This window comes from Coturnix japonica, chromosome 33 (genome assembly GCF_054131305.1).
Source record: "Coturnix japonica strain WE chromosome 33, WE-NBRP24, whole genome shotgun sequence".
NCBI classification, from domain to species: domain Eukaryota; kingdom Metazoa; phylum Chordata; class Aves; order Galliformes; family Phasianidae; genus Coturnix; species Coturnix japonica.
Genome location: NC_140695.1, coordinates 1,732,736 through 1,758,234, shown reverse-complemented (window position 1 = coordinate 1,758,234; position 25,499 = coordinate 1,732,736). Strand labels below are relative to the sequence as shown.

The 25,499-nt window shown below is 41.3% G+C and overlaps 1 protein-coding gene and 2 long non-coding RNA genes across 4 annotated transcripts; 2 read left to right on the top strand and 1 right to left on the bottom strand.

Moving 5' to 3' along the window:
• Positions 1-2,742: 2,742 nt before the first annotated feature.
• LOC146755333 (kinesin-like protein KIF20B) lies at positions 2,743-6,521 on the top strand. The gene is made up of 6 exons (XM_085525665.1): positions 2,743-2,875; positions 3,604-3,726; positions 4,125-4,185; positions 4,421-4,546; positions 4,810-4,949; positions 6,147-6,521. The coding sequence occupies exons 2-6, from the start codon at positions 3,613-3,615 to the stop codon at positions 6,498-6,500; spliced, it is 795 nt and encodes a 264-aa protein (XP_085381791.1). The 5' UTR covers positions 2,743-2,875; positions 3,604-3,612; the 3' UTR covers positions 6,501-6,521.
• A 591-nt stretch (positions 6,522-7,112) lies between these two features.
• Positions 7,113-11,276, top strand: LOC146755332 (uncharacterized). Of its 2 annotated transcripts, none has more exons than XR_014938135.1 (3): positions 7,113-7,413; positions 9,163-9,282; positions 10,794-11,009. It is a non-coding gene; the product is annotated as an uncharacterized LOC146755332 (long non-coding RNA). The 2 variants fall into 2 exon arrangements; XR_014938136.1 differs by lacking the exon at positions 7,113-7,413 and adding an exon at positions 8,263-8,528 and having other exon boundaries at positions 10,794-11,276.
• A 9,320-nt stretch (positions 11,277-20,596) lies between these two features.
• Positions 20,597-22,767, bottom strand: LOC146755331 (uncharacterized). Its single transcript, XR_014938133.1, has 4 exons — positions 22,232-22,767; positions 21,949-22,045; positions 21,370-21,442; positions 20,597-20,694 (listed from the first exon to the last, which is right to left on the bottom strand). It is a non-coding gene; the product is annotated as an uncharacterized LOC146755331 (long non-coding RNA).
• Between the last annotated feature and the right edge of the window lie 2,732 nt (positions 22,768-25,499).

The following is a 25,499-nucleotide window of genomic DNA, read 5'->3' as shown; positions in this document are numbered from 1 at the left end:
TTATGCTGCCATGAGCAGTGCTTCTTTTGCTGGCCTCTGAACAGTTAGTTGTCTTATCCCATCTGATGTTATTTTTTGTTGTTGTTGTTTGTTTGTTTTTTTAAATAAAAGTAATGGGCTGGCAGTGGGAGTTTTCTAAGTGAGTATACAATAGGTTACATCCACTCTGTTAGTGGAATGGTTCTGAGCTTCTTTCCTCCTTCACCTTGAGTAAGCTTATTCATGATATTTTTTTTAATGCGCAGAGCCAATTCACTTTTTCAAGAAGAGGGGAAAGTTGAACATTCATTGCTTCATTCTATACCACATCAATGTCCTATAAGCAGAGTATACTTATACAATTGTTGTTTGCAAGAAAGGAATACTAACTCAAAGCAAATTGTAACTTACGGTGTATTTGTCAAAACTGTTTTCTGTTAGTTGCTTGGGCAACTAATATAAGCTATCGAAATCATCATCTAACTTTATCACCAGGAAGCCTTTTTTGTTGGGCTGCGGGTCTACTAATTTTCCTTGGTTAAAAGACTTTTATTTTTTCCAAGCGGTTTCTCAGGTGCTCTGTTCTATATATGAGAATGTCTGCCAGTAGGATTGATAGGAAAGGAGACTACTCCTACAGTGTAAACTGTGTTGCTTTTCTTTGTCTTTCAACCCTAATGGAGCTGCAAGTTTTTCTACAACTGCTGCAAGGCAGCGTAAAGTGTTAGAAGTTTTTAAGTTAAAAGAGTTTTTCTTATACTGACTTTTGGTGTAAGTTCTGTAAAGCTTGTGTGAACATTTATAAAGAAAAAGAGAGGTTTTATGGAGGCTCTCCAGTCTGAATAAGAAATACTGGAAATGATTATTTTTTAACGGAAAAGAACTAATGATTATCCAATACCTGCCTTTGGGAATATTCTGTAGTAAAAACTGCTAATGTTTCTGTTATCTTGCAGAAACAAGTCTATTTAATGATGACCTGGCTTTTAAGACTTTTATTCCTTAATGTCTCACTATTTCATTTTTGGTTTCTTTGAAACAGGAAAGTGAGACTAAGTATCAAACTGATAGAAAAAAGTGGCTGGAGGAGAAAGAAGAGCTCATAAATCAGATAAAAGAAGCTGAGAATCTTCGCAGCAAAGAAATGAAACAATTTGCTGAGGACCGACAACATTATGGAAAGCAACAAGCAGAAATCGTAAGTGATGAGGTCCTGGCAGAGTTGTCTGGTGCCTGTAGTTTGGAGACAACTACATACCAAGTATTAACAGTAAGGGTGCATAAGAGCAGCTTGTCCAAGTCCCCTTGCTTTCTTATGCGCCAAAGCCCATATGAGAACTGCTTGATTTGGAAAAGGAAGGAATGGGGGGGCCACAATAAGAAAGATCTTTCATAAGCGCATAATGAAATGTCACGTATGTGGGACATCAATAAGAAAATTACAGTTGAAAAATAGATCACTATTTAATGAGGCTAAGAAAGTATTTTGTACAATAGCTTTTGTTTGTTCTCTTTTCTGCAAAGCAGAAGGCCTTTAAGCCTTTATAAGGAAGAAAAAGCAATTGAGTTTCTAAAGAAACCCCACAAACTTCTCTCCAGATACTGAATAAAAATACTTGGTCAAACGGCCACAGTTTTGCTCCTTTATCACTTTCCAAATAGTGACTGATAACAAAGTCACTTGAGTTACTTGAGCTGTTTGCTGGGCTCTTGTCATGTAACTTCTTAAACATGTGAATCTGTACATTCTGCAAAGCTTTTTTTACATCTGGAAGTAGTTAGTCCCGACTTGCTGGACCTGCAAGCAGCATAGAAGGATGTGAGGAGCTTAGTATTATTATCACTTTGTGACTTTATTTTCCTAAAGCTCATTAGTAATCATTAAATGAGCAAATTGAAGTTCTTAAATAATAGTAATATTTTTTCACAAGGAGAGTAATGTAGGTTGTCTAATAGAAGCATGGTTTTGCTTCTGTAAGTTTGTAGTGCAACTAGTTCTAGAGCTCCTGTGGATCTTGAAGAGATCATACATTTACTAAGACTGTAAAACGGTGCTAACTACCGAAGTGTTAGAACAGTTCAGTGTGTAGTAGGTGATGTTCACTGTTAATCTGTTCTTCATTTAGGAAAGACTTGTTGCCCAGCTGGAGGAAAAGGACCGTAATCTTCAAAAGTGGCGTGAGGAGAGAGATCAGTTAGTAGAAGCTTTGGAAGAACAGCTCAAAAGTTTGGCTTTCAATGAAAGCTTGGAGCAGATGAAACATTCTCTTCGGGAAAAGGAAAAGAGTGAAATGGAGAAAGTGCAACGTATAGAATCGTAAGTAACCACTGAGTTAACTTAGAGCCCTTTGAGAACGAACTAGAGTTAAAAATAGTTAATGGGAACATCCCTTTGACTTAATGCATCTGCATGCTTATCAATGGCCAAACTACTACTTTAGGATGCTTTGGTATGCTACTTGAGTTCCAAGGGAAAACAGGAGTGTGCAAGGAAATAAAGAATAATATGGGGACTTCTGGTGGTTTTGTTGTACATCCCTCAGAATAGCATCTGAATAATTTATTGCTTCAGCATCTGATTATGAGAAGCAAGCTGAAATTCAAAAGTAATTGTTTAAATCTTGTCACTGGTCTAGATAGATTTAAGAGTCTATTTACAAATAGAAAATAGAAGTCAGGGCATGGATTAAGCTGTAATTGCTGTTTCCATGAGATGTGTAACAGTAATGTTCTTTGTCTCTTTATTTTTAACATAAGGCTAGAAAATATTCTTTCTGAGAGTTCTGCCCTTGTACTGAATTTGAAAAAAGATTTGCAGAGGAAAGAAGAAGAGTATGCAGATCTAAAAGACAAACATTCTGATGCCGAGAAACAAATTCAGCAAGTACAAAGCGAGGTTTGTAGTCAACTGAGATATTTATTTCTGTAAGATTATGCTTGGCTTTCTGCTGTTAAAACTTCTCAAACTTTAACTATGAAGCTGGAAATTTCACACTAGTGTGGCTAGCAGCAAATCTTAGGTAAAGTTGCCATTGAAGCTCTAGAGGGGACCAGAAGTTAAAACATGGTTTCACATAGATAATGAACAGAGGAAAGTAAAGTTGGTTGGTAGTCTGGAATAAGGTTTGTGAAGAGAATAGCTAATCTGCCTCTGGAGGGGACTTGTTATTATCTCTACGTTACTGGTGACTTGCCATTGGTATCCGTGGTAACTCCAAAGCCTAAAACCTAAGTCTTGTGAAAAAACGCTGATAACTGGGAAGAAGAATGCTATTTACTTGAAGAGAAATAGACTAATTTCCAGAGGCTCTTTAATATAAGCATGTATATTTTTTTCTTCAGTTTCAGCTTCAGTGATGCTAATAGTTAAAATTTAATTATTAAACAAGAAGATATCTTAAAACCCATTTTGCAGGATCTTAGTCTGAAAGTTTATTGGGTGTGCTTGGGGTGGAAAATTGAAGCTTAAAAATGAATTCATGTCTTCCTTGGTAACCTTGCACTTGCTGTCGTTTTCCTACTCAGCACTTGTTTGTGAATTCCTCTTTATTTAACAAAGAAGTATTTGGCCAGGTTGGATTACAGAAGTCTTTTAATTAACCGTGAGCTGTGCTTACATTACAGGTGTCCACGATGCGTTCTGTGGAGGAATCCCTCAGGAACAAGATGGATGAACTTGAAAGGATTAATAACCAGTTTAAGGATGAGCTGGATTATAAAGACCATACTATCCAACAACTTAAACAGGTATTTTTCTTGCTCTTAATTTTTATTACATGAATGATGCAGGTTTTCCAAGCAACAGGAAAAAGGTAAAAAAAAAAAAAAAAATTGGAGCAAAATGAAAGTGGCCAACTGAAATTAGTGGTAGACCATGAAAGATATTCAAATAATTAGTCACTACAGAGCACTGGCAGATTGCTTTAAATACAGTAATCTGCATAGTAAATACATATGTAATACATGCATGTAACCTGATCTTGTTGAGTGACATCACGATATGTTAATTGAAATGTCTTACCATAAATTCTTTTTATCAGCTTGAGTCCTTATTTATGCTATATGAAAAACTTATTAATTCTAGGCTGTCTTAAAGATTCTGCTTGTTTCTACTGTGTATGCTTTTCTTTCAACATGAAATATAGGAGCTGTTGGAAACTGAGAGGATGGAAGATATCTCCAAAGACTATGATCAACTATGTGACGGTCAGTCATTATTTGTGTGTGTGTGTGTGGAATATCTGTGTAAATGTTGTCACATTGCTAATGACTTTGAGTCTTCTATGTTTTGATTTTAAAACATATCTGCATGTATTTGTATGTAAATATTTCAATGGAGATGCTCTATTTCTTTTAAAAGAGCTTTTGGTCATGGGAGAATCTTGATTTGAGAATAATGGGAGCTAGTAGGGAGTTCATCTGTAAATTTTCAAACCTTCAGATCTGTGTGCAAGGGATAGAATAATTGAAGTTATGCGGATGACATTAGAAGAAGATGAGGAAATGCATCTTGAACAAGATGAAATGCTTGAAGGTCTGTTAGAAGAGAACGAAAAATTAGCTTCAGGTAATCTTTCCAGGGAAAGGGAGCAGGGATGCAAAAGGGGTTTAGACGTGCTGTGATAGCCACTTCCATTTTCATGTGACTGTTACTTAGGCATTAACGTTCCATAGTAAACAACAACTCTCTTGTAGTTAAAGGCTTCTGTTATTTCTTTATGTCTGTAGCAGATAAAACCGAAGCTGCTTTAGTAAAAAGTCATCGGTGTGGTATTTCAAATATATATTTGAAATTATATGCTATCTAACCTCATTTTGTGTATTGAGTAGAACTGATTGCATGGAAACACAAATACCGTGAACTGGAATACCAGAGCAATAGTGACTGGCAGCAAAAGAACAACGAAAGTGATGAGGCAAATTTGAATGAAAACAGTACAGAATTAATAAAGCTGCAAAAAGAGCTGGAGGTAACTTAACTTCAAAGTTGTAACTTGATAAAGTAAACTGTTATATTGATTACAGAAACTTCCTGTAAAAGCTGCAGTGCAACATGCAATAGGGACCAGGTGCAGCTTTTTTGTGGTACGTTAAGAATGGCATCACTGATGCCCCCATAGTATAGGAAGTGTAGCCTTCCCTACATTATGCTGCCATGAGCAGTGCTTCTTTTGCTGGCCTCTGAACAGTTAGTTGTCTTATCCCATCTGATGTTATTTTTTGTTGTTGTTGTTTGTTTGTTTTTTTAAATAAAAGTAATGGGCTGGCAGTGGGAGTTTTCTAAGTGAGTATACAATAGGTTACATCCACTCTGTTAGTGGAATGGTTCTGAGCTTCTTTCCTCCTTCACCTTGAGTAAGCTTATTCATGATATATTTTTTTAATGCGCAGAGCCAATTCACTTTTTCAAGAAGAGGGGAAAGTTGAACATTCATTGCTTCATTCTATACCACGTCAATGTCCTATAAGCAGAGTATAGTTATACAATTGTTGTTTGCAAGAAAGGAATACTAACTCAAAGCAAATTGTAACTTACGGTGTATTTGTCAAAACTGTTTTCTGTTAGTTGCTTGGGCAACTAATATAAGCTATCGAAATCATCATCTAACTTTATCACCAGGAAGCCTTTTTTGTTGGGCTGCGGGTCTACTAATTTTCCTTGGTTAAAAGACTTTTATTTTTTCCAGGCAGTTTCTCAGGTGCTCTGTTCTATATATGAGAATGTCTGCCAGTAGGATTGATAGGAAAGGAGACTACTCCTACAGTGTAAACTATGTTGCTTTTCTTTGTCTTTCAACCCTAATGGAGCTGCAAGTTTTTCTACAACTGCTGCAAGGCAGCGTAAAGTGTTAGAAGTTTTTAAGTTAAAAGAGTTTTTCTTATACTGACTTTTGGTGTAAGTTCTGTAAAGCTTGTGTGAACATTTATAAAGAAAAAGAGAGGTTTTATGGAGGCTCTCCAGTCTGAATAAGAAATACTGGAAATGATTATTTTTTAACGGAAAAGAACTAATGATTATCCAATACCTGCCTTTGGGAATATTCTGTAGTAAAAACTGCTAATGTTTCTGTTATCTTGCAGAAACAAGTCTATTTAATGATGACCTGGCTTTTAAGACTTTTATTCCTTAATGTCTCACTATTTCATTTTTGGTTTCTTTGAAACAGGAAAGTGAGACTAAGTATCAAACTGATAGAAAAAAGTGGCTGGAGGAGAAAGAAGAGCTCATAAATCAGATAAAAGAAGCTGAGAATCTTCGCAGCAAAGAAATGAAACAATTTGCTGAGGACCGACAACATTATGGAAAGCAACAAGCAGAAATCGTAAGTGATGAGGTCCTGGCAGAGTTGTCTGGTGCCTGTAGTTTGGAGACAACTACATACCAAGTATTAACAGTAAGGGTGCATAAGAGCAGCTTGTCCAAGTCCCCTTGCTTTCTTATGCGCCAAAGCCCATATGAGAACTGCTTGATTTGGAAAAGGAAGGAATGGGGGGGCCACAAAAAGAAAGATCTTTCATAAGTGCATAATGAAATGTCACGTATGTGGGACATCAATAAGAAAATTACAGTTGAAAAATAGATCACTATTTAATGAGGCTAAGAAAGTATTTTATACAATAGCTTTTGTTTGTTCTCTTTTCTGCAAAGCAGAAGTCCATTAAGCCTTTATAAGGAAGAAAAGGCAATTGAGTTTCTAAAGAAACCCCACAAACTTCTCTCCAGATACTGAATAAAAATACTTGGTCAAACGGCCACAGTTTTGCTCCTTTATCACTTTCCAAATAGTGACTGATAACAAAGTCACCTGAGTTACTTGAGCTGTTTGCTGGGCTCTTGTCATGTAACTTCTTAAACATGTGAATCTGTACATTCTGCAAAGCTTTTTTTACATCTGGAAGTAGTTAGTCCCGACTTGCTGGACCTGCAAGCAGCATAGAAGGATGTGAGGAGCTTAGTATTATTATCACTTTGTGACTTTATTTTCCTAAAGCTCATTAGTAATCATTAAATGAGCAAATTTAAGTGGAGGTTCTAAAATAATAGTAATATTTTTTCACAAGGAGAGTAATGTAGGTTGTCTAATAGAAGCATGGTTTTGCTTCTGTAGGTTTGTAGTGCAACTAGTTCTAGAGCTCCTGTGGATCTTGAAGAGATCATACATTTACTAAGACTGTAAAACGGTGCTAACTACCGAAGTGTTAGAACAGTTCAGTGTGTAGTAGGTGATGTTCACTGTTCATCTGTTCTTCTTTTAGGAAAGAGTTGTTGCCCAGCTGGAGGAAAAGGACCGTAATCTTCAAAAGTGGCGTGATGAGAGAGATCAGTTAGTAGAAGCTTTGGAAAAACAGCTCAAAACTTTGGCTTCTAATGTCATACAAAAAGAGACAGAAATAGCAGAACTGAGACAATCTGCCTTAAAGGATTCAAGCAAGGTCAGCTCTCCTTTCCTCCTACCTGATTAGCTACCCATAAATTCTGTAAAACTCCTGTACCTGCTCTTTGTATTCTGGGTGTGGTTCTGTTCTTGAACACTGTCGTATTGACATCATGTGCAACTAACCAAAAAAAGCACCAGCTTTTATTTTTGTTCTTCAGAAACAGAATTTCTGTTAATTACTAAAATTTCAATTTTTTCAGTAGTTCAGATAAGCAGATGTCAGTTTGATGCTTATGATCCTACAGTCAGACTGGACATCTGTAGCTTTTTCCGATAATTCACAGCATTTCCGGATCCCAAGCTAGGCTCAATACTCAGACAGTAGTTCTGTCTCAGGTTTCTTACTTTCTTTGCTTTCTCTGAGGTAGTATCTACAATGGCATGAAAAGACAGAAGGGGACGTGGAGAGAGATTAAGGGAAGCATCAAAAAGCAGAGGGGGGATGATCTCTGGAAGTTGCATTTCTTATTTCAACATCCAGCTTTTAATCAGGATAGCCAATCTAAGCCGTAGCATAGAATTTCAGAAGCTAAACAGAAGACTAAATGAGTTGTGCTCTTTTGAGAATGTTTGGATTCACTTTCTCTGAGAAGAAAGATGTTCTCATAGCAAAACTTCCCCTACAACTGCCGACTTTCTCACAGTACCGAGGATTTGGGAACAAATAAAAGCTCGGGTTATTATATCTTAAGAGAGATGAAGGCTGAAGCACATAAGTAAAATAGAAGAATCAAAATATATTGTATTACAACTTCCCAGGCAATTCTGTGACTACTGCACTTGTAACAGTGACCGTACAAATCCGTGAAATGTTACTGTTCTTGAATAGTTAAGTGTTCTAGCCTGCAATTCTAAAACTGATGCTACTAAGTAATTGCAATACTGCTTGTGTGTGTTAATTCCTTTTGCCAGTCCCACAACTCAGCAGTTTTTACTGTTTATTAGGATAATGCAACTGTGATAGAAGAGTTAAGAAAAGAACTGGCTGACAAAGATGACTTTATAAAGGAATTAAAACAACGCATTAACCACAGTAGCCCTCAGTGTTTGCCAGAAATACCTTTACTTGAAGAAAGACAAAGTAGAAAGAATGACTCTGTAAATGAAAAGGTATGATTATATTTATAGAAAGTCAGTACTTAACATCTTGTTAACCCCTTTTTGTTCTTCTGTTTTCCTAGGAGATACTGGAGCTGGAATCATTTTTCTTAGCATATAGTCCTTTAACTACATATTCAGTGATGAGTACTTGTTGGTTCTTTTTGTCTTCCACTCAAACATGAGCTCTCATCTTCTCAAAAATATTTTATTTACTAGAACACCATCTCTCTGTGTACATTATGGAACTTTTCCATGCAGTGTTCCATGTATTCATATGTGGATGCTGAAGATTAGGCAGAGGTTTAGCCTTTGGTGTTCTAACATAGCAGCTGTGAGCGTGCAGAGTATGGGGGGAATGGATGACAAAACGACCAGCGTTACAGATTTTGTCCCTAAATAATGTCTCACTTTCTCTCTTTTGGAGGCAGAATACTGCCTGAGACTGTTAGTGAGACCCAGTAGGGTGTATCTGAAGATCACACAATGAATAGATGTTACTACCTTCCCACACTTGTGCTGTGTTTCAGCTTACGTGTTCATGTGGTGTCTGAGCTTGAGGTTTTACACTGTAACTTTAGAAAACTCGAGATATTTTGGAGGTCTAATGCATAGCCTAATCTTTACTCCTTTTAAATATTTACAGCCTAGGAAACAACAAAGCAAAACTAAAACTGGAGAAAGTATTCCATTAAGATGCAAATCTGAAGACAATTATTTGTCACGTCGATGTACTAGGAGCCTCACTTCATTAAATGAATCTGAGGTTAGTATGAAACTTCAGATCTGAAAATGTTGTGATTGTATTGCTTTTGATAAGGAATGAGTAGGAAAAGATCTCATGTTCTCTAAACAGTTCCCAAGTTTTAATTTATTTATCCCTTTCAAGGTGATCAGATCACCTGTTTTTATAGCCTTTGATAGGAAAAAAAGCTGTTGAAACAATTGTGTGATGAATTTTTGTCAGGTGCTGTTGAAAACTCTCCTCATGTTAATGCTTATGAAGTGGCTCATGATTAGATAAGTTACTTGGAAAAAATTCATGGAGCCACTGAAGCGGGCACAGCAAATTGAACTTATTTTCTTCCTCTGCAGGATTTCTGGATATTGTTTTGTTAGCAGATGATGTTAATCATTCCTATATAAGTTTTTAATTGCTAACTTTCATAAAACAGCAGTTACATATATTTTAAAAACAAAGTATTTATTAACCAACTTAATTCTTGGAAATACAGTGGGTGGTGATACTCCATTCAGATTCTTAGCAGAGCCTGATAAAGTGGCTCTGACTACTTTTTGTCTTTCTACAGTCTTTGGTAACTTTTTGAGAGGAAGAAGACTCCCCTCAGGGGGTTGGAACAGTGTAAGTAGTAAAAGCTGCTAGTCTGTGTTTGGGACACTGGAGTTTGCTAGTTACTAGCAGCGGTAGAAGCAGCCATCTACCATTTTCTGATGCCCCCAGCAGCCTGTCTTCCATGTGTTCAACCAGCATCTGAACTCATTTTTGATATGCTAGCTGAATTCCTGCCATAGAGAAGGAGGAGTCCAGGTGATCTCAGTTCTGACTTTGTTGTTCCTGTTGAGAAAAACAGGATTGGGTGGATTGTGGACAGTAAGTGCTGCTGGGGAAATGCATACTGACATTTCCCTGTCACTTAGCTGTGCATTTGCTGCCATTTGACCATGAGCAGGTACATGATAGCCTTCAGCTTAAGTACGGTGTCATTGCTTGAATGTCTGTATTCTCTCCAGGGAAAAGATAGCAATGGAGTTCTTTAATGACTTGTACCGGGCTTGCACCTTGCCAGCTGGACCTTACTTATGTAAATAACATCTCTAGTGTAGAAGAGGAAGGGCAAATTCCCTAAGATTAAGCTGGAAGTTAATCGAACACTTGAATCAAATGTTCCTGTTCCTGCCCAGTTCTGACACAGCAGAGTTGAGATGAAGAAAATCGTGTCAGTTCTACCACCATTCTCTATTAAAAAAAAAAAGTGTAGTTGTCTGTGCCCTTGAGAAAAAATGACTTGTAAAGTATCAGGCTCAGTTTAACATGGAGAACTATTTTTGTGATCATAGATTGGAAATAATTTTAAATGTAACAAGTTCTAGGAAAGAAGGGTAAAACTCTGCTGTAACTGAAATAGACTCCTTCTGTTACAAGTGTTCTTACAGCAGGAAAATTGAATGCTTACGTATCCTTTTCCAGATGCTTTATAGCTTTTTAATCTCATGGCTACCTTAACACTTGCACTTAAAATTCTTCTGTGCTATCAGGAGCATTTGGAAACTGTCCTCGACTCTTCTGGAGTGTCCGCAGAAAATGGCAAAACTAGTCGGTTCCCAAAACCGGAGCTGGAAATCCCACTGACACCTCTGCAACCTGATAAGACGGAGATAAAGCAGCACGGCAGCATGATACCTTTAGGAGTGAAAATGCCTAAGGCAAAAAAGAAAAGAAGTGATGACATGGATGAGGTATGACCTAGACCCAACAGAAAACAAAATATCTGGTGCCTTTTTACCATTCTCATTTAAGCATTAAAAAAATGCTATTTCTACCTCAGTAAAGTAGTTGAAGAATTTAATCAATGAACTGCTTTAATGAACAAAACTAATAGCCAAGCTCAGTGATAATGGTTTAAGAGAAGGGAATTTCTCTTAACTTCATTGTGTATTTTCTTTGAAACCTGTAGACATAAATCAGCTTTTTAGACATCATGAGATGTCTAATACTGATATCTTAATGTCCTGTTTTTATAATTGAATGCTTATTTATTATTTGATTTACAGTGGAATAGTTACCACTAGCAAATACTTCCCTACTATTAGCAAAAATGTAGTTGTACATTTTTGTACAACAAATTGTACAAATGCAATTTCTGAGTATTTTCACTTAAATTTTACGTGTCATTTATAAACCAAATTTGTTACGAAGCTTTTTTTGCATTCAGTGATTTAAAGACTCACAAAACCAGTAAGTTGATTGGTTTATGTATCAAAACAAATTTCTTCTAGCCAAGAAGCTGATGTCAGCAGTAAGTTCTCCTAAATCAAACGAACCTGAAAGTCTCGAAGAAGGAGAGACCAAGCCAAAACGATGCAAAAGGAAGCTGTATTCCACTGTCGTTTCTGGCCCTCTAGATATACCTGCTTCTTCGGTAAGCGATTATACTGTAGTCTTGGCTTAAAATAAACTACTAAGGAGTCCAAACAGACTGGAGGTTTCATCTATTTGCAGGGGGAGGTTGAAAGTACTGAGGTATTTCTTTCTTCTACCAAGTCATTCTTATTGGTCTTCCTGCTGTTCTGTTTTAGAAAACAATCCTCAAAGATCTCTGTGTTTGGCTGGCTTACAGTTTACTAAGTAGGTGATGTAGCAATCATGGAGATGTCTTCTAATTTGGAATCTTAGATAATTTCAATGTGTTGGAGTGGGATTATTCTACTACACGCTTTTCTAGAGCACAACTTAGACAGCTTTTTAGGTATGCTTAAACTATGATCTCCTGTCTAAGCCAACTTGCAAAGGATCTGATGTGCCAGTTTCATGACTCTGTCGGCAGCTATTGTGCTAAGAACATTCTTGCTCTGTTGGAACTGCATCTTTTAATTATATTAGAGTCCTTTTTCTGTTCAACATAGTGATCATTTGCCCATACTGTAATATCCCTCTGAATTTTTTGATGATTTGATGAATGATAGGGGCAGAAACCAAAATGTTATTTTTTTTTGTTAGAGGGTGAAGAAGATGAGAATTTCTTTTCTCACTGTAGTTCTGAGAACATGGAACTGAACCGAGAACTGAAATTCTGGTCAAGTCATAGCTACAGGGATTGAGGCTAAAAATGTTTTCTGAACGCTTCATGTTTCACAAAACAAGTATTATAATACTCTTTTGAAACAAGTATTTCAAAATGAAAGCTGCCTTCAGGCTTTCCTCAGATGTGTGTGCTTTTTTAAGATAAACAGGATTTTGTACATTCTCCATATTTGTTCCTTGTGATTAAGCTGCATTAAAATGATCTCGGTATCCCATAGTTTTCTGAATAAAATATAATAAGCAAATTCCATTCTGAAATCCATTTAGGGGAAGAAATATGTTTGCGTGGGTCAAGAAGAGCTTGTCAGTCTTGTGCAAAAAAATGAGTAACTTTTGAAATGTTTTCTTCAGGAATCTGAGGAACAAAAGAAGGAAAGTGATCATCTCATCATCAAGAGACGGCTGAGATCCAGAACAGCTGAAAAACCTTGAAGAAGCATGTTTGTTCCCCTTTCTCAGGACATACTTTTATCGTATTATTAAAACTGGTTGTTAATAAACAGTAACAGTTACTCCGTTGTGTTCTTAAATTTGTATATAGGTGTACAGTGTCTCTCTGACAGTTTCAAACTGACTCCATTGAGGCTGAAATAAATACAAGCTTTCTTAAACTGGGTTTGGATTTTATTGTGGTTAAGGATTTATTTATTTTTGTCTTGCCTCCCCTGTATAGGAACAGTATCTCTAGGAATGATTGCTATTTACCCATTGTGCAGTAATAACTGTACTTGTTCAGGATGGCCTGGCTTGCTTTTTTCACGTGACTGGTGTACTTAGCAGAAATCCGGGGGAGAGAAGAGCATGAATACACATTTGTGTATTAAATCAAATGTATTGAATATACATTTGTGTATACTTAATTTTTGGATCTTTTTAAAGAATTGTCTTTGGAGAGAAGATGGTGCCAATTCCTCTGTGTGGAAGAAAGATGCTTTCCCTCACTTGTGTGAATTCAGCTTTAAATTAATAAACTTAGAAAAATAAGCCAAATACATTTGGGGGGAATTCTAATATCCATGAATGTTAATCTACTGTTTGAAGTGTTCCAGTCTGGAGTAAACATTTCAGAGTATATTCTAACCATCCCCCAACCCTTCTGTTTGTGTTTTGGAAAGAGATGAAATTACTTTCGCAATGACCTGTATTTGATATGCAAGAAATAAGGTAATCCCAATGAGTTTATTTGCTCTGATTTCTTGCTCAGGCAGCTTTCTCTATTTTGTTGAATTACTGCCAACCATACAAATACTGTTGGTTTATTTTTCTCTTTTACTTGGACTACTGGATTGTTTTGAATGTTCATTTTTGGTCTGTTTCATTCCCATCATGCATCTTTCGTAGGTGTCCAACCTTTTGGCTTGCCTGGGCCATGCTGAGTGAAGCACAACTGTCTTGGACTGCATAAAAAATATATTTTATAGATAATTAACAAAACTTTAATTTTAATTAAATATTTCCTCTTTTTATTAAAACATAAAAAGAGGAACATGCATGGTTCAGTTCCATAGATCCTGAATTGTAAGATCAAATTCTCATTCCAAGTTGCTTCTCTAGTTTCCAGACTTTAGACGAATTGTAGCCTTATATTCTTCTGTATTACATCCTTTCTGGAGTAAAGTAGTATCTTCCACCTAACTTTCAAATGGCAAATCAAGCCTGACTATCAAATTATGCAGCTCTTCCATTGCTCCCTGATCCAACAGCATCATCAGTGTCTGCTGCATTTTTATATTACTGAATGAGAATTAATCCTTCTCATCAGGTCATGCTTGACACTGCCATCTTCTTTCTCACCTCTTCATTCAAATACTACATAGAATAACCTGACCATCTCTCAAACTTGGCTTTCTTTCCTAAGTAGAAATAAATGCATTTGTCAGAAGATTTTGTTTAAGGTTTTCATAGGCAGTTTTAGACTTTGAGGTCTTTCATCCTTCTGGCCAGATGTTCTGTTTTCTCCTACGTGTGGTTTAGTTATCAGCCTAGACCGACCTTTTTCAGGACTAGAGTTGACTTCTTTCATGGCTGGAGTAGAGCGCATCACTGATGACACTTAGGTGATAGGTGAGCGTTTCTGCATTTTAAACAAGTGTCATTGCTCTATTATCTGGTGCTCTGTGTTGGAAGCTTGAAGCTAGCACATCTTGCTCTGGCATTTTCTGTGTGTCCTTTTCCAGTTGGCAAGCTCTGACTGCTAGAACCCAAGATGCTAAAGCAATATTTAGACTCAAACGCATTTAATGAAAGGAGGCAATCTGTGTGTGTGCGCTTTCTCCAGTGAGACTGGCACTGTTCCCTCGTGTCTTTACCAGATAACTAGACTTTATTTCCCATGGCTGAAATATGATCTGTCATCTGCCCTGAAGGAAACAAGCTTTGTAGCTTAGGATTCCTTGTTAGTCCAGGTGAAGAGAGCTTTGCCTTCAGTGCCCTGCCTGGATTTTGGTCTTGGTGTAAAGGCTCTGACTGTGACATTCTGACTGCTGTTTTGAGGCTTACCTTTTGTCTCGCACGTGATAAGGATGAAAATTTAGCAGAAATACCTTTTCAATGGTTCAATACATGCTGGTGATTCTGTGATATCTTTTTCTGGTGTGAATAATTGTTGTTTAGTGTTGTTTTTTGTCCTGCTGTTAAAATGGAGGTGTTTTTTCTCTACAAAGCCTGATTTAGGCACTTAAGCTTATAACAACCTCTGTGGTAACAGGCTGTGTGTGGATTAACACTCATCCAGAAACACATGCAGAGGAAGCAGGGATGGTGCTGCTCAGGTCTTACTAAATGTAGGCTCAGCCTGATATAGATGCATTCCAGTGGAGATACCCAGCACTTACGTACTTTTGCTTTCACATAAATGCCCGAAATGAGCTGGGCATCAGCACATTGTTAGAAAGCTCCCTGACTGTTTCCCAATTGATTCTTGTAGGACTTGGAGGGCTTTGAGTCTAAGACCTGGGAGATGGTGAAGAAACCCAAGGCAAGTGCTGCTCAGCTGAGCAAGAAAGCCATGGAAAGCAAAAAGAAGCGATAAGGGCTTGAGCAGGAAGGCACAAAGGACAGCAAAATCGCCTGGAATGCTTCCTCAGAAGTGCACCAAAGGCCGTTGGTGGTGCACCAAAGGCACCACGGACTGCGTGGTCTGTTTTTCAGGCATGGCTGTGCTTTCCCTTTCGTGGACTGCGGATTGGAACTAAGGAAGCTGGAAGGGAAGGGCTTCCAATGAATTAGCAGCAAAAAGGACTTCACCTATTTGGGACTTGATATATGGCAAGAGCTGAAGACACTGCATTCCTTTAGGGTCTGTCTCTTCAGGGCCAGGGACGGTCTAGTGTTAGCCTGAAATATGGCTAGAAGGGTCTGGAGAGAGGTGGTGTCGTAGCCACAGAGTCTCTGTAAGGCATCTGGAGCTTCCTGATGCCAGCTCACTGCTTGGTTTGTTTGATCATGAATGAGTCAACGGGAGGAGAACCTGATGTGTTAGGTGCCCCAGAGCTTACAGTGGCTTTGAAGAAAAGGGTTCTGTGGTGGGGCTGCAAGTCTGCCATCCTTTTGCATACACAGACTGCCATCCTCAATTGACAAATGCATTGTGAGCCCGGGTCCAGCAGCAGTGCTGTGCTGTGTCTGTTCTCTACCAGAAGACTAGCAGCACATTTGCTGGAACCATCAGTGTGAGAAGGACCGCGTTTGCTTCTCTCCCTTGCTGTTGGTGGATGAGTCAGGTGGGCAGCATGAGGAGAACAGAACAAAGCATGTGAGACAAAAGCACTCCGAAGTTGCTTGGAGATCTCAGGACAAAGAAACATGACAAAAATATCTCACACCAATTACATATAATCTTTGTTTCAAATTAAAACAAAAGTAACTTTTTAAAAGTCATGCTGCCTCTTTCTGTTTACTATGAAAGCTTCTTGAGCTCTGTAGAAACACAGGGACATCCATGGCTTGTTCACGAGAGTGACGTGTTTAGGGGAAGCCTTTCAGCTCCTTCGATCTGTGTGAGGGTGGTTGGCTCAAACTTTCAGGCATGCGTGAGTCTGTGCTTGACTTGGAAGCAGCAAAATGTCTGCCAGAACACCTCCACCTTCCTGGAAAGAGGAAACGGTGCAATGTCTTAATTAATTTGCCTCTCATGAGGGATGTTGGCTCCAAGAGCCCCCATGGAGGTAGCAAAATAAAGGCAGTGTTTGTTAACAGGATCGGGGGATTAGATGGGGATTCAGTCGATTGATAATGGGGATTTCTGTAGGCCCCATGGCAAGTGTAGCTGTAGCAGGGAGCTGCCTGGCAGCCACTTGGACTGCAGGAGGAGCGGTGAGCTGGGTGAGCTCTGGCTGGTGTTACTTGGTTCCCTTCCCAGAAGAGGAAAGGAAGGAAAGACTGTGCGCTAAGTCCTCAAATTCCCAGGCATCTATCTCAAGCAGTTTTTCTCTTCCATTTTTGACTGTTCAAGCAGGTCTCCCTCTCTGACCACATGCTGTCCCGCTCACAATGCATCCTTGTGCTCCTCCAGTGCAAGCTGCACGATCCCTTGAGGCAGGCTCATAAGCAGCTCGTGACCCGAGTTCCAGTTCACATAGTTCAATTAAATCCCTATTAATCCTGCTCAGACCTAATTGACTTTCATTCTCATACATGTGCTTCTCTCTGCTTTAGAGATGCTCTCTGCTGATGTTCCCCACTGGCAGCAGCGGAAGAGCCAAGGCTGTCTGTGAAAAGAACCAATACTTCCTTCTTGCTGCTCTGGAAGTTTTGAAGCCAAGATTCTTTCCCAGCCCGGTGTAAAAAACATGAAAAGAGCCCTTTGGTGCCTGGGTGCCAGGGAGGGTCAAGGCTCCGTGTGGTGATACTTAAGGAGAAAGCAATGAGGCTGTAGGAGGGGAGGAGGTGGTCGCTGCCTCTGTTCATGGAGGTAGTTCTTCCAGGAAGGTGTGCTGTTGCTCACAGCGTGTTCCTGCAGGGATCAAGATGACTGTATTGATTTTGTTTGCTTCTGAATCTCATGAAGCATTGGACTGACTGCAGCGAGGAAGTGGGATGATGAATGGAGAGTGCTGGCGTTTGGATCCTGGCTGCTCGTTTGGTGATGAGGTTGGCTGCCAGGTTTGGTGCTCTGAAAGGATCTGACCCTCCTCATCCTCAGACCAGAAGGGATGATTTGGCTGGGGCTGTCCCACAAGAGATACGGAAGCAAACCAGTGTCGGCTTTGGTGTGTCTGAAACTGCTGCTGACTGCAGGGCAAAGGTCCTGCTCTCCTCCAGTACCTGTAGCTTGTGGCTTTGAGCAGTTCTTCTAAGTTTATGGAGTGGTTTTGTGGCTTTTGTTAAGTGGATCAGAGCAGTTGCTGGTCAAAACGTCCCTTGTTTGGGCTGGCAATTACAGGGTGATGATCCTGTTGGTTTCACATCTCTTCCTTTAAATTCAGCTGCTTTTCCCATCTTTCATTCTTGGTCTTCCCAACTTCACCGCCCACCCCGGTCTGTCACCACACATCAGTGCTGTGCAGTCACCACCTCTGGTGATGTTCACTTCCTTCCCCTCAGCTTGTGGGGTTTCACTTGGAGCCCGAAGGCCCTTGTGTGGCTCTGGAGCTTTCTGTACCCTGTGTGAACAGCAGCTGGCTGCAGCCAAAGGCCCTCAGACTGCAGCTGAAGCAGAGCCCAGTTGATTCCTGCACAGCCTGGGTCCAACCCACCTGCCAAATACAGAACCATGCTGCTGTGTGAGAGCCTCCAGGCCGGAGAGAAGGATCCCAGCATTAGTCCCCCTGCTTGGCAAACCTAAACCAGCCCGAAGCTCATAACCATGGGTTCCTGATGCTGGCCATGCTAATTGCTTGCTGTCACATCCACACTCTTTGCAAGTCTGCCAAGCTCAGTGATTGTAAAATGATAGAATTCCTGAGCTGGAGGGTCCCTGCGAGGACCACTGAGTCCAGCTCCTGGCTGCACGCTTCAATGGCTCCAGGTGGGGATGGCAAAAAGCTGCTTGAGTTCCTGAAAAGATCAGAGCAAAGGCTCTGCTGCATCTGTCTGCGACTCAAACACCACCATTGTGTTATTCATAGTAATAATTCCTACAAATATAGTTGGAATTTGCAGCGAGCAAAGCGCAGCTCACCTCAGGAACAGAATCAAAGGCTGGCACAGTCTGGAGCACACACCTCTGCCTGTTTTGCTGTTGCCCGGGCAGATTGCAGCTTGATGACATCCAACAGCAAAGCAGTTCTCCTTCAGCAGGTATCTTCTGAACTCACAAGCACCTCTGCACTGCAGAGCAGCCCTGTGTTTAACAAGGCTGTCCATCGTTCACACTGCTTTCAGATCTGACATTCCTCTCCTAGCACCCAGGACCAATGCTTAGTCACTTCCCCGTGAGGAGGAATGACTTAGCATTAGGTAGTAGATGAGAAAAGGATTCTTTCCTATGTTGCTCCCTCATAAGCTCAATAACCACATGCTGCACGTGGGTAACAAGAGCCAAACAGGAGCCGTTCCATCCCAGACTACACCTGCAGATGTCTCCACAAGGTCCATCTGAAGAGTCTCACAGCTGAAGGTCCTGGGACTGCTCTTCCTCTCTCCAAACACACGGTAGCTGAGGAAAGCTCCCTATTAGCTGAAGAGACCAATTTCAGGACCTTCACTGACTGGAGGAGCCACTGTGGGACACAGGCGTCCCCTCCCACTCACCCTCTCTCCACAGCCGACCATGGTGCAGCTCTTGGAAAGATGACGGAGCTGTCTAAATCAAACCCTAGCACTGACTACATAAACAAATACATTGACTAGCTGCATGAAGAGCAAGCAGCAGACATTGCAACAGCAGGTCAAATGCAACCTCAAAGATTTACTAACGAAAAGTCAAAATGCTACATTTCCATGGGAAGCCTAAAACGGATCAGCTCAGGTGTGACAGTGGCTCCCACGGCGGTTCTGCTCCACACATTGCTGGTGCACTTGCTAAGACACCTCATCTTTGTCTTTGGACACTGGGAAAAGGGGAAAACATTTTGCTACTGGTATGTCATTCTTGGGAATGGGAAAGAAAGTGAGTGTGGGACTTGGGTCACATCAGTGCAGCCTATGGAGAGCCCTTGGGGTGTGTGGCTGCCCTGCAGCACCGCACTGCCGCTCCACTGCTCCAACAACACCTACAGCAGCTGTGCACATAAGGATGGCAGACTACAGGGAGTGCCATGCAGGTGCCATGAGGGATGAAGCCCTCATCCCCTAAGCCCGCAGTATCAGCAGTGCCCAGCTGGCTTTGCTGCACAGCCTTATCACCTGAGAGTCTGCAGACTTGGGGGAAAAGCTCAGCAGCTGCACAGCTGCCGAGGTTCCGTGTCATGCCCCGGCCTGCACACAGCCCGGCTCTCCCTGCTCTGCTCTCCCAGTGTTTCCTGCAGCCCCTGTGCTGTGACCAACACGAGCGGGGCTCGGGCCCAACGCCCGCTCACATCCCCAGCAGGCAGAAATAGCACACGACAGAAACCCAGCCTACCTGCAACCCCCAGCAGCAGTTCAATCCTTCATTTCTACACTTGTGCTTCGTAACACCAAACCAATAACGACAGGACGAGCACCTCTTTGAGTCATTTTATAAAAGTATTTGACTTACAGAGATATTGTTACAGTTTCCTGAGTATTGGAAATTACAATACAAGGAAATTTCCACAATTAACTTCATACAGTATTTTACCATCCAGTGCTGCTGATCCCTGTTCATGTCCTTGTTCAATAAAGCAATACACAAACAGTGATGCTGGAAGAAAATGAAGACACCACAAGAATCAGGGGCTGGAGATACCAACAGAACCAAGAGCTGAATTCACAGACAGAGCACAGCATGTCAGAATGATGCAAACAAGACAATTTTAACAGGCTTTTCTTTTTCAAGATTTTTTTTTCTTTTTCTGGAATAGAAACACATTAAAATATCAGCTCCCGCTGCTTGATCAGATGAAGACATGACGCATTTACTGTGCAGCTTCATATAGGAACACCTGAGCTACCTGGAGCAATAAGGCTTTGTTAATTCGTTCATCAGCAGCTCTGCATCTCATTCAGTTTTTCATGTCATTTTCATAAGGCAAACAACGAAACAGAAGTTACTTTCATGTTTGAGAATTGGGATTAGTTGGCAGCTACATACGAGTATGTATTTGTTATGCAGTATGAATTCACACAGATCAGGTTGCTCAAGCAGTGCTGGGAGCAGTAAAGTCATTCATCTCAGCTGGAAGTCCAATATTACCTGGGGTAGCAGATGCTGTGGGGTTATCAGTTGCAAATAACAGCTTTTCCTTCAGCTGCTCATAATTCTTATAGGCTGGAAGGTCCAAGCGATTGAAACTGAAAACAAAGAGAAACCTTAAGTATTGAACAACAGTTTAAACCACCAAATATCCATTAGGAACACAGGCATATGAACTGTCCTGTTCAGAAGGAAAACTGCATTTGTACCCTCTAAAACACCTGTATCTTGACATGCACTTGTCTATGAAAGTGAGAGTTAAAGCACAACAAGCACCTGAGCAGCGATAACTTTCCATAACTGGCAATGTATTTAGTAACAAGTCTCACCTAATCTCTCTTCTGTATCTGAAACTTAAAATCTGAGCATCTTCACAAAGCACCAGCGTAACTGAGAAACTGAGCTGAAGCTACATTTTCTCCAGCCAAGAGGGAGCATGAGCGTGGCTATTTATTTTCATTGCCAAGATCGAGCGTGGTGATAATGAAAGATCAATCCCAAACTCTTTAAAAAAAGGACAACCTTAAGTACTAAAAGTAGCTTTACGTTTTTAGTGATGTGCAGATCCATGGCGTTTACAATGGAATCAGCTCCACAACAAAACTGCTTTTCAGAAGTTCAACTATTACTCAGCAGAGCTTACTGCCATAGCCCAGTGCTTTGCTTTCACACAGTCTCAGACACTTCCATATCACACCCACTTCCTAAAATCTCAAAGTATATTTCCATCCATAAGAACAGAACCACAGCAGAGTTTGATCCTTCGTACTTACCAGGTGTGACTTCCAGGTAACCAGTTTTCCTTTCCAACTTTCTCAATGCAAAATTTTTGGGGTCTGTTGCTCCCTGTACAAAAATCAAACAATGAATTCTTAGGTCTAACTGCCCGTGTATCCCAGTAGGTAATACATGAACACAGTGCGTGAAAACAAGACTATAACTACTTGCAGAGCACAAAGACATTTGTCTCTCACTACATCCCTCTGAAGAAATCCACGTAGTGAAATGCATCAATATGAAGCGGTTTTCAAAGAAACTCAACCACTGAATCACATCGTTGGTTTGGTACTGGAAGGAATCTCTGGAGTTTACCTAGTCCTGCCACTCTGATCAACCAAGGATACCCAGAGCAGGCTGCCCTGCCAGGACCACGTCGGAAACCATGGATCAAGTCACTGATGCAAGGCATGTTCACATTCCATCCATCCCTTTTTCTATCATAGCTCTACCAATATGCAAGACTCATATTCCATATAAATTCATTAAAAAATACCCTTAAACACACAGCTTGGTCCTTACTAAGAAAAAAGGAAATAACATGAGCATAAAATGCATTAAAGAGGGCTCGTTACCCGTGAGGTCAGCAAATCCTCCTACTGGTAATCTGCACGTTCCAGTAACAAACTGTAGAAATCTCATTCTCTTCTCATTATCTATTTATTTCCCAAACTGAAAAATAATAATTAACATTGATGTCAAGTTTAATATTGAAATGTTCACTTCCCCATCCCCCATGGGACAGCTGGATTAGCAGTTATCATTTACATTTACATGCTACTTTTCTGTTGAGTAATTCTGACTATTGCTCATTAAGCTGTTGCTGCGTTCTTGTGTGGAAAAAAGAAGTCTACTAACCTGCCAGAACCACAATATCTGTCTGCAGGTTCTGCTATCATGCCGGTAGATGGTATTGCCTCTGCCAGTCATTCAGATCAATTTCTTGAATTCCACACAGGAGCACCTTTAGGGAAGAAAAATTTCATAAACATGGAAACTACAAGCTACTACTTTGCTTCTACAGCAAGACTATTGTACTGAAATACTACTGTACTTCAAAGCACCCGCAATCACAGTACGCTTGGTTTTAATATTAAACTCTGAAACTTCCACAGCAAATAATAACATCCGTGGCAACAAAGAAGATACACCAGTCATGAAAACGAATGCATTTAGACATATAAACCATACTTTCTCATTGCCTAACCGTACAATTCTGTGCTAGAAATACGATGTTCTGCTGCAGAGTATAATTTGGAGAGACCAAAAGCAGCTAAAACCTGCTCCACTCTGTAATTTGACCATCCGCTGATATTTGGTTCTTATCTCCCTTGCTTTCCAGTCACTCACTCTTTAGACACACGCAAATCACATTGTCAAGGACTACAAAAACACTGTCAGCCAAAAAATTTATTCTGGCAGAATCTTAACATTAGAAATGTGTCTAAATTGGTTGCAAAGAAGAAAGTGAAGAACAACACAGTAACCAAATACTACCTGATACATAAGGCTTCTCTCACACATCCTGAAAGCAGAACCACCGGCCTTAATGAACTCTGCTCTTCAGACTCTGACTGAAATTCAAGTATTACATGTAGCAGCCTGGATCTGACAATAGTCTTTTACTTCCAGCTCCTTAGCATCAAAGGACCGCAGATACTGCTGGGGCAGAATTTCATTGAAGCCTTCAAAAGAAGCTTGTGTCTGTTCCTCAGCGCCTCAGGAAACTCTCCATTCTGCTACCAGCCTGGAAAAGACACAGAAGGATCATTTAAAACGGGCTACGCTAACCCAAGTTCATCTTTGTTAGTTTGTTTTGAAATGAACCGTAAGCTGTGTTAAGAAAAATGCTGGAAAGTTCTGGGGATAGAGCACTGTGTAACTGTATTCTAATTGTGTTCCCAACCTTCACCCTGCACAAACAATTTTAAGTTAAAACCCTATGTTTCCAACCACTCAACTATGGAAAGCATTTTAGGCTCCAATAGCAGGCAGCATCTACTCACTGTTGATATTAATGAGAGCACAGGAGTCCCTTGCTACCCGGAGGAAGAAAAAAATGCAGAGCTATATTCATCTAATATGTTCCATATTTGTTTCTGTTAATCAGGAAACTTTGCTCTGTGGTAGAAACTCCACTCTCCATTAAGAAAAGGGAGAAAAGCAGGCAGGAGACGCAAAGAACCTGAACCCAGGGAGAAGCAGATATTATGCTGAATTCAAGCCTAACCTGTCAGGAGAACTGGAATCGAAAGGAGAGATGAAACTCTGGGGAACGCAACACAGGACACAGAGTGTGACAAAAGAACATTGCTTAAGCTGGAATACGAGCTCTCCCTGGCTTCCTCAAAACCAGAAGAGAATGGTCTTCTGCAGGTACTCCCTCCTCTCTATCGCAATGATTATTTTGCACAACTGCCAATGCCAATACGTTCCTTCTGCAAATGTCGCTGTTTCTGTGAAACCTTTCCAGATGACTCGTGACAAAAGCAATTTCTACTCCCGCATCCCTCAAAACCTTCCCACAAAGAAGCCTTCACAGATCAGATGGTAAGAAAGAGGGAATTCTACGGCCACAGCAATAAAGCGTGCAAAAAAGCAACCAACACAACCACGCCAAGCCGCAGCCCGGACTCGTCCCGCTCACTGCAATCCAGACCCACTCCATCCGTACAAACTTTCATCCACGCCCACTGCCCCAGCCCAACACGGCACCGAGGTGTGCGGATCCATCGGCACCAATTCCAGCGGGGAGTCCTCATTCACAGCCCCAGAACAACAACGCACACCAACACGGCCAGGGCCGGCTCAGGCTCTGCCTCCAGGCTTTTGGGGCCGGCCGGGTGACTCCGCAGCACAGCGAGACCGTGGAGCCGCCCGGGAGCCGCCTCTGGGTGCCGGCAGCGCCGCAAGCTCCTCCCCCGACAGCCCCTCCGTGCCCCCGCACCGAGGCCCGACCCCGTTCGCAGCACAGAGCCCGCTCCTCCCGGCCCCGCTCATGGCCGCCATGCCGCCATGGCCCGGAAGTGCTCTCCGCCGCCTGCAGGAAGCACTTCCTGTCACTGGCACTGTCACGTGGCTCAGGCCGGGCTGGGGCCTGGTGGGGGGGGGGCGGCTGCCGGACAAGGACCCAAAATTCACGTCTCGTTCCGTGTCTTTCCTCTCACTTTCCCTCCTTTACATTCCCATTCCCTTCCTTCCTTCCTCGCCCTCGTCCCCTTCCCTTCACCACCTCCCTGTGTCCATTCCAGTGCCTGGCCACCTGTTCTGACCAGTAATACCTCGTAGTGTCCAGCCTGAATCTCCCCTGTCGCAGCTTGAAGCCATTCCCTCTGGTCCTATCATTAATGACACGAGAGAAGAGGCCGAGCCCCAGCTCACTACAGCCTCCCTTCAGGAAGTTAGAGAGAGCAATGAGGTCTCCCCTGAGCCTCCTCTTCTCCAGGCTGAACATTCCCAGCTCCCTCAGCCGCTCCTCATACGGCCTGTGCTCCAGACCCCTCACCAGCTTTGTTGCCCTCCTCTGAACACGTTCCAGGGCCTCCATGTCTTCCTTGCAGTGAGGGGCCCAAAACTGAACACAGCACTCGAGCTGCGGCCTCATCAGTGCTGACAACAGGGGGACAATCACCTCTCTGCTCCTGCTGGCAACACTGTTTCTGATGCAGGCCAGGATGCAGTTGGCCTTCTTATTATACAGCAAAGGAATCTCCTGAAAAGGAAACCAGAATATCTGGCAACATGAAACAAAGTTCGGATTCATAAAAGACTGGCAGCAAGGCCTGAATCTCTTGTGTAATCTGCTCTTGATGTATCACATTAGCACTAGGTGGAATGCAGAAGCTTCCTGAGATGTGATAATCAAAACTTAGTCCAATGCCTTAAAAAAAGCCTTTAAGAGATTACTCCTCCTTGTCTCTTTAAAATAAACTTAGGTAGTACAAAAGGTTGGACAACTCCCCAGGGCCAGGGTTTGGAAGGCCGTATTGACGAGAGTCAATCAAGCTCCGGCTGCAGGCGTATATGTGTGTGCCAGTTCTTTAACACAGTAGGAATCACAACTTGCTGCGTGATCAAAATTCTACATATGCTACTCCTGAACCCCAATTACTTCCAGCAGTGTTAA

Bases quoted from the DNA above. Each gene is read 5' to 3' on its own strand.
- LOC146755333 (XM_085525665.1), top strand. From the start codon at position 3,613: ATGCGTTCTGTGGAGGAATCCCTCAGGAACAAGATGGATGAACTTGAA. The intron at 4,547-4,809 runs GTAATCTTTCCA...TGTATTGAGTAG, and splicing joins GAACGAAAAATTAGCTTCAG to AACTGATTGCATGGAAACAC. The intron at 4,950-6,146 runs GTAACTTAACTT...TCTTTGAAACAG, and splicing joins AGCTGCAAAAAGAGCTGGAG to GAAAGTGAGACTAAGTATCA.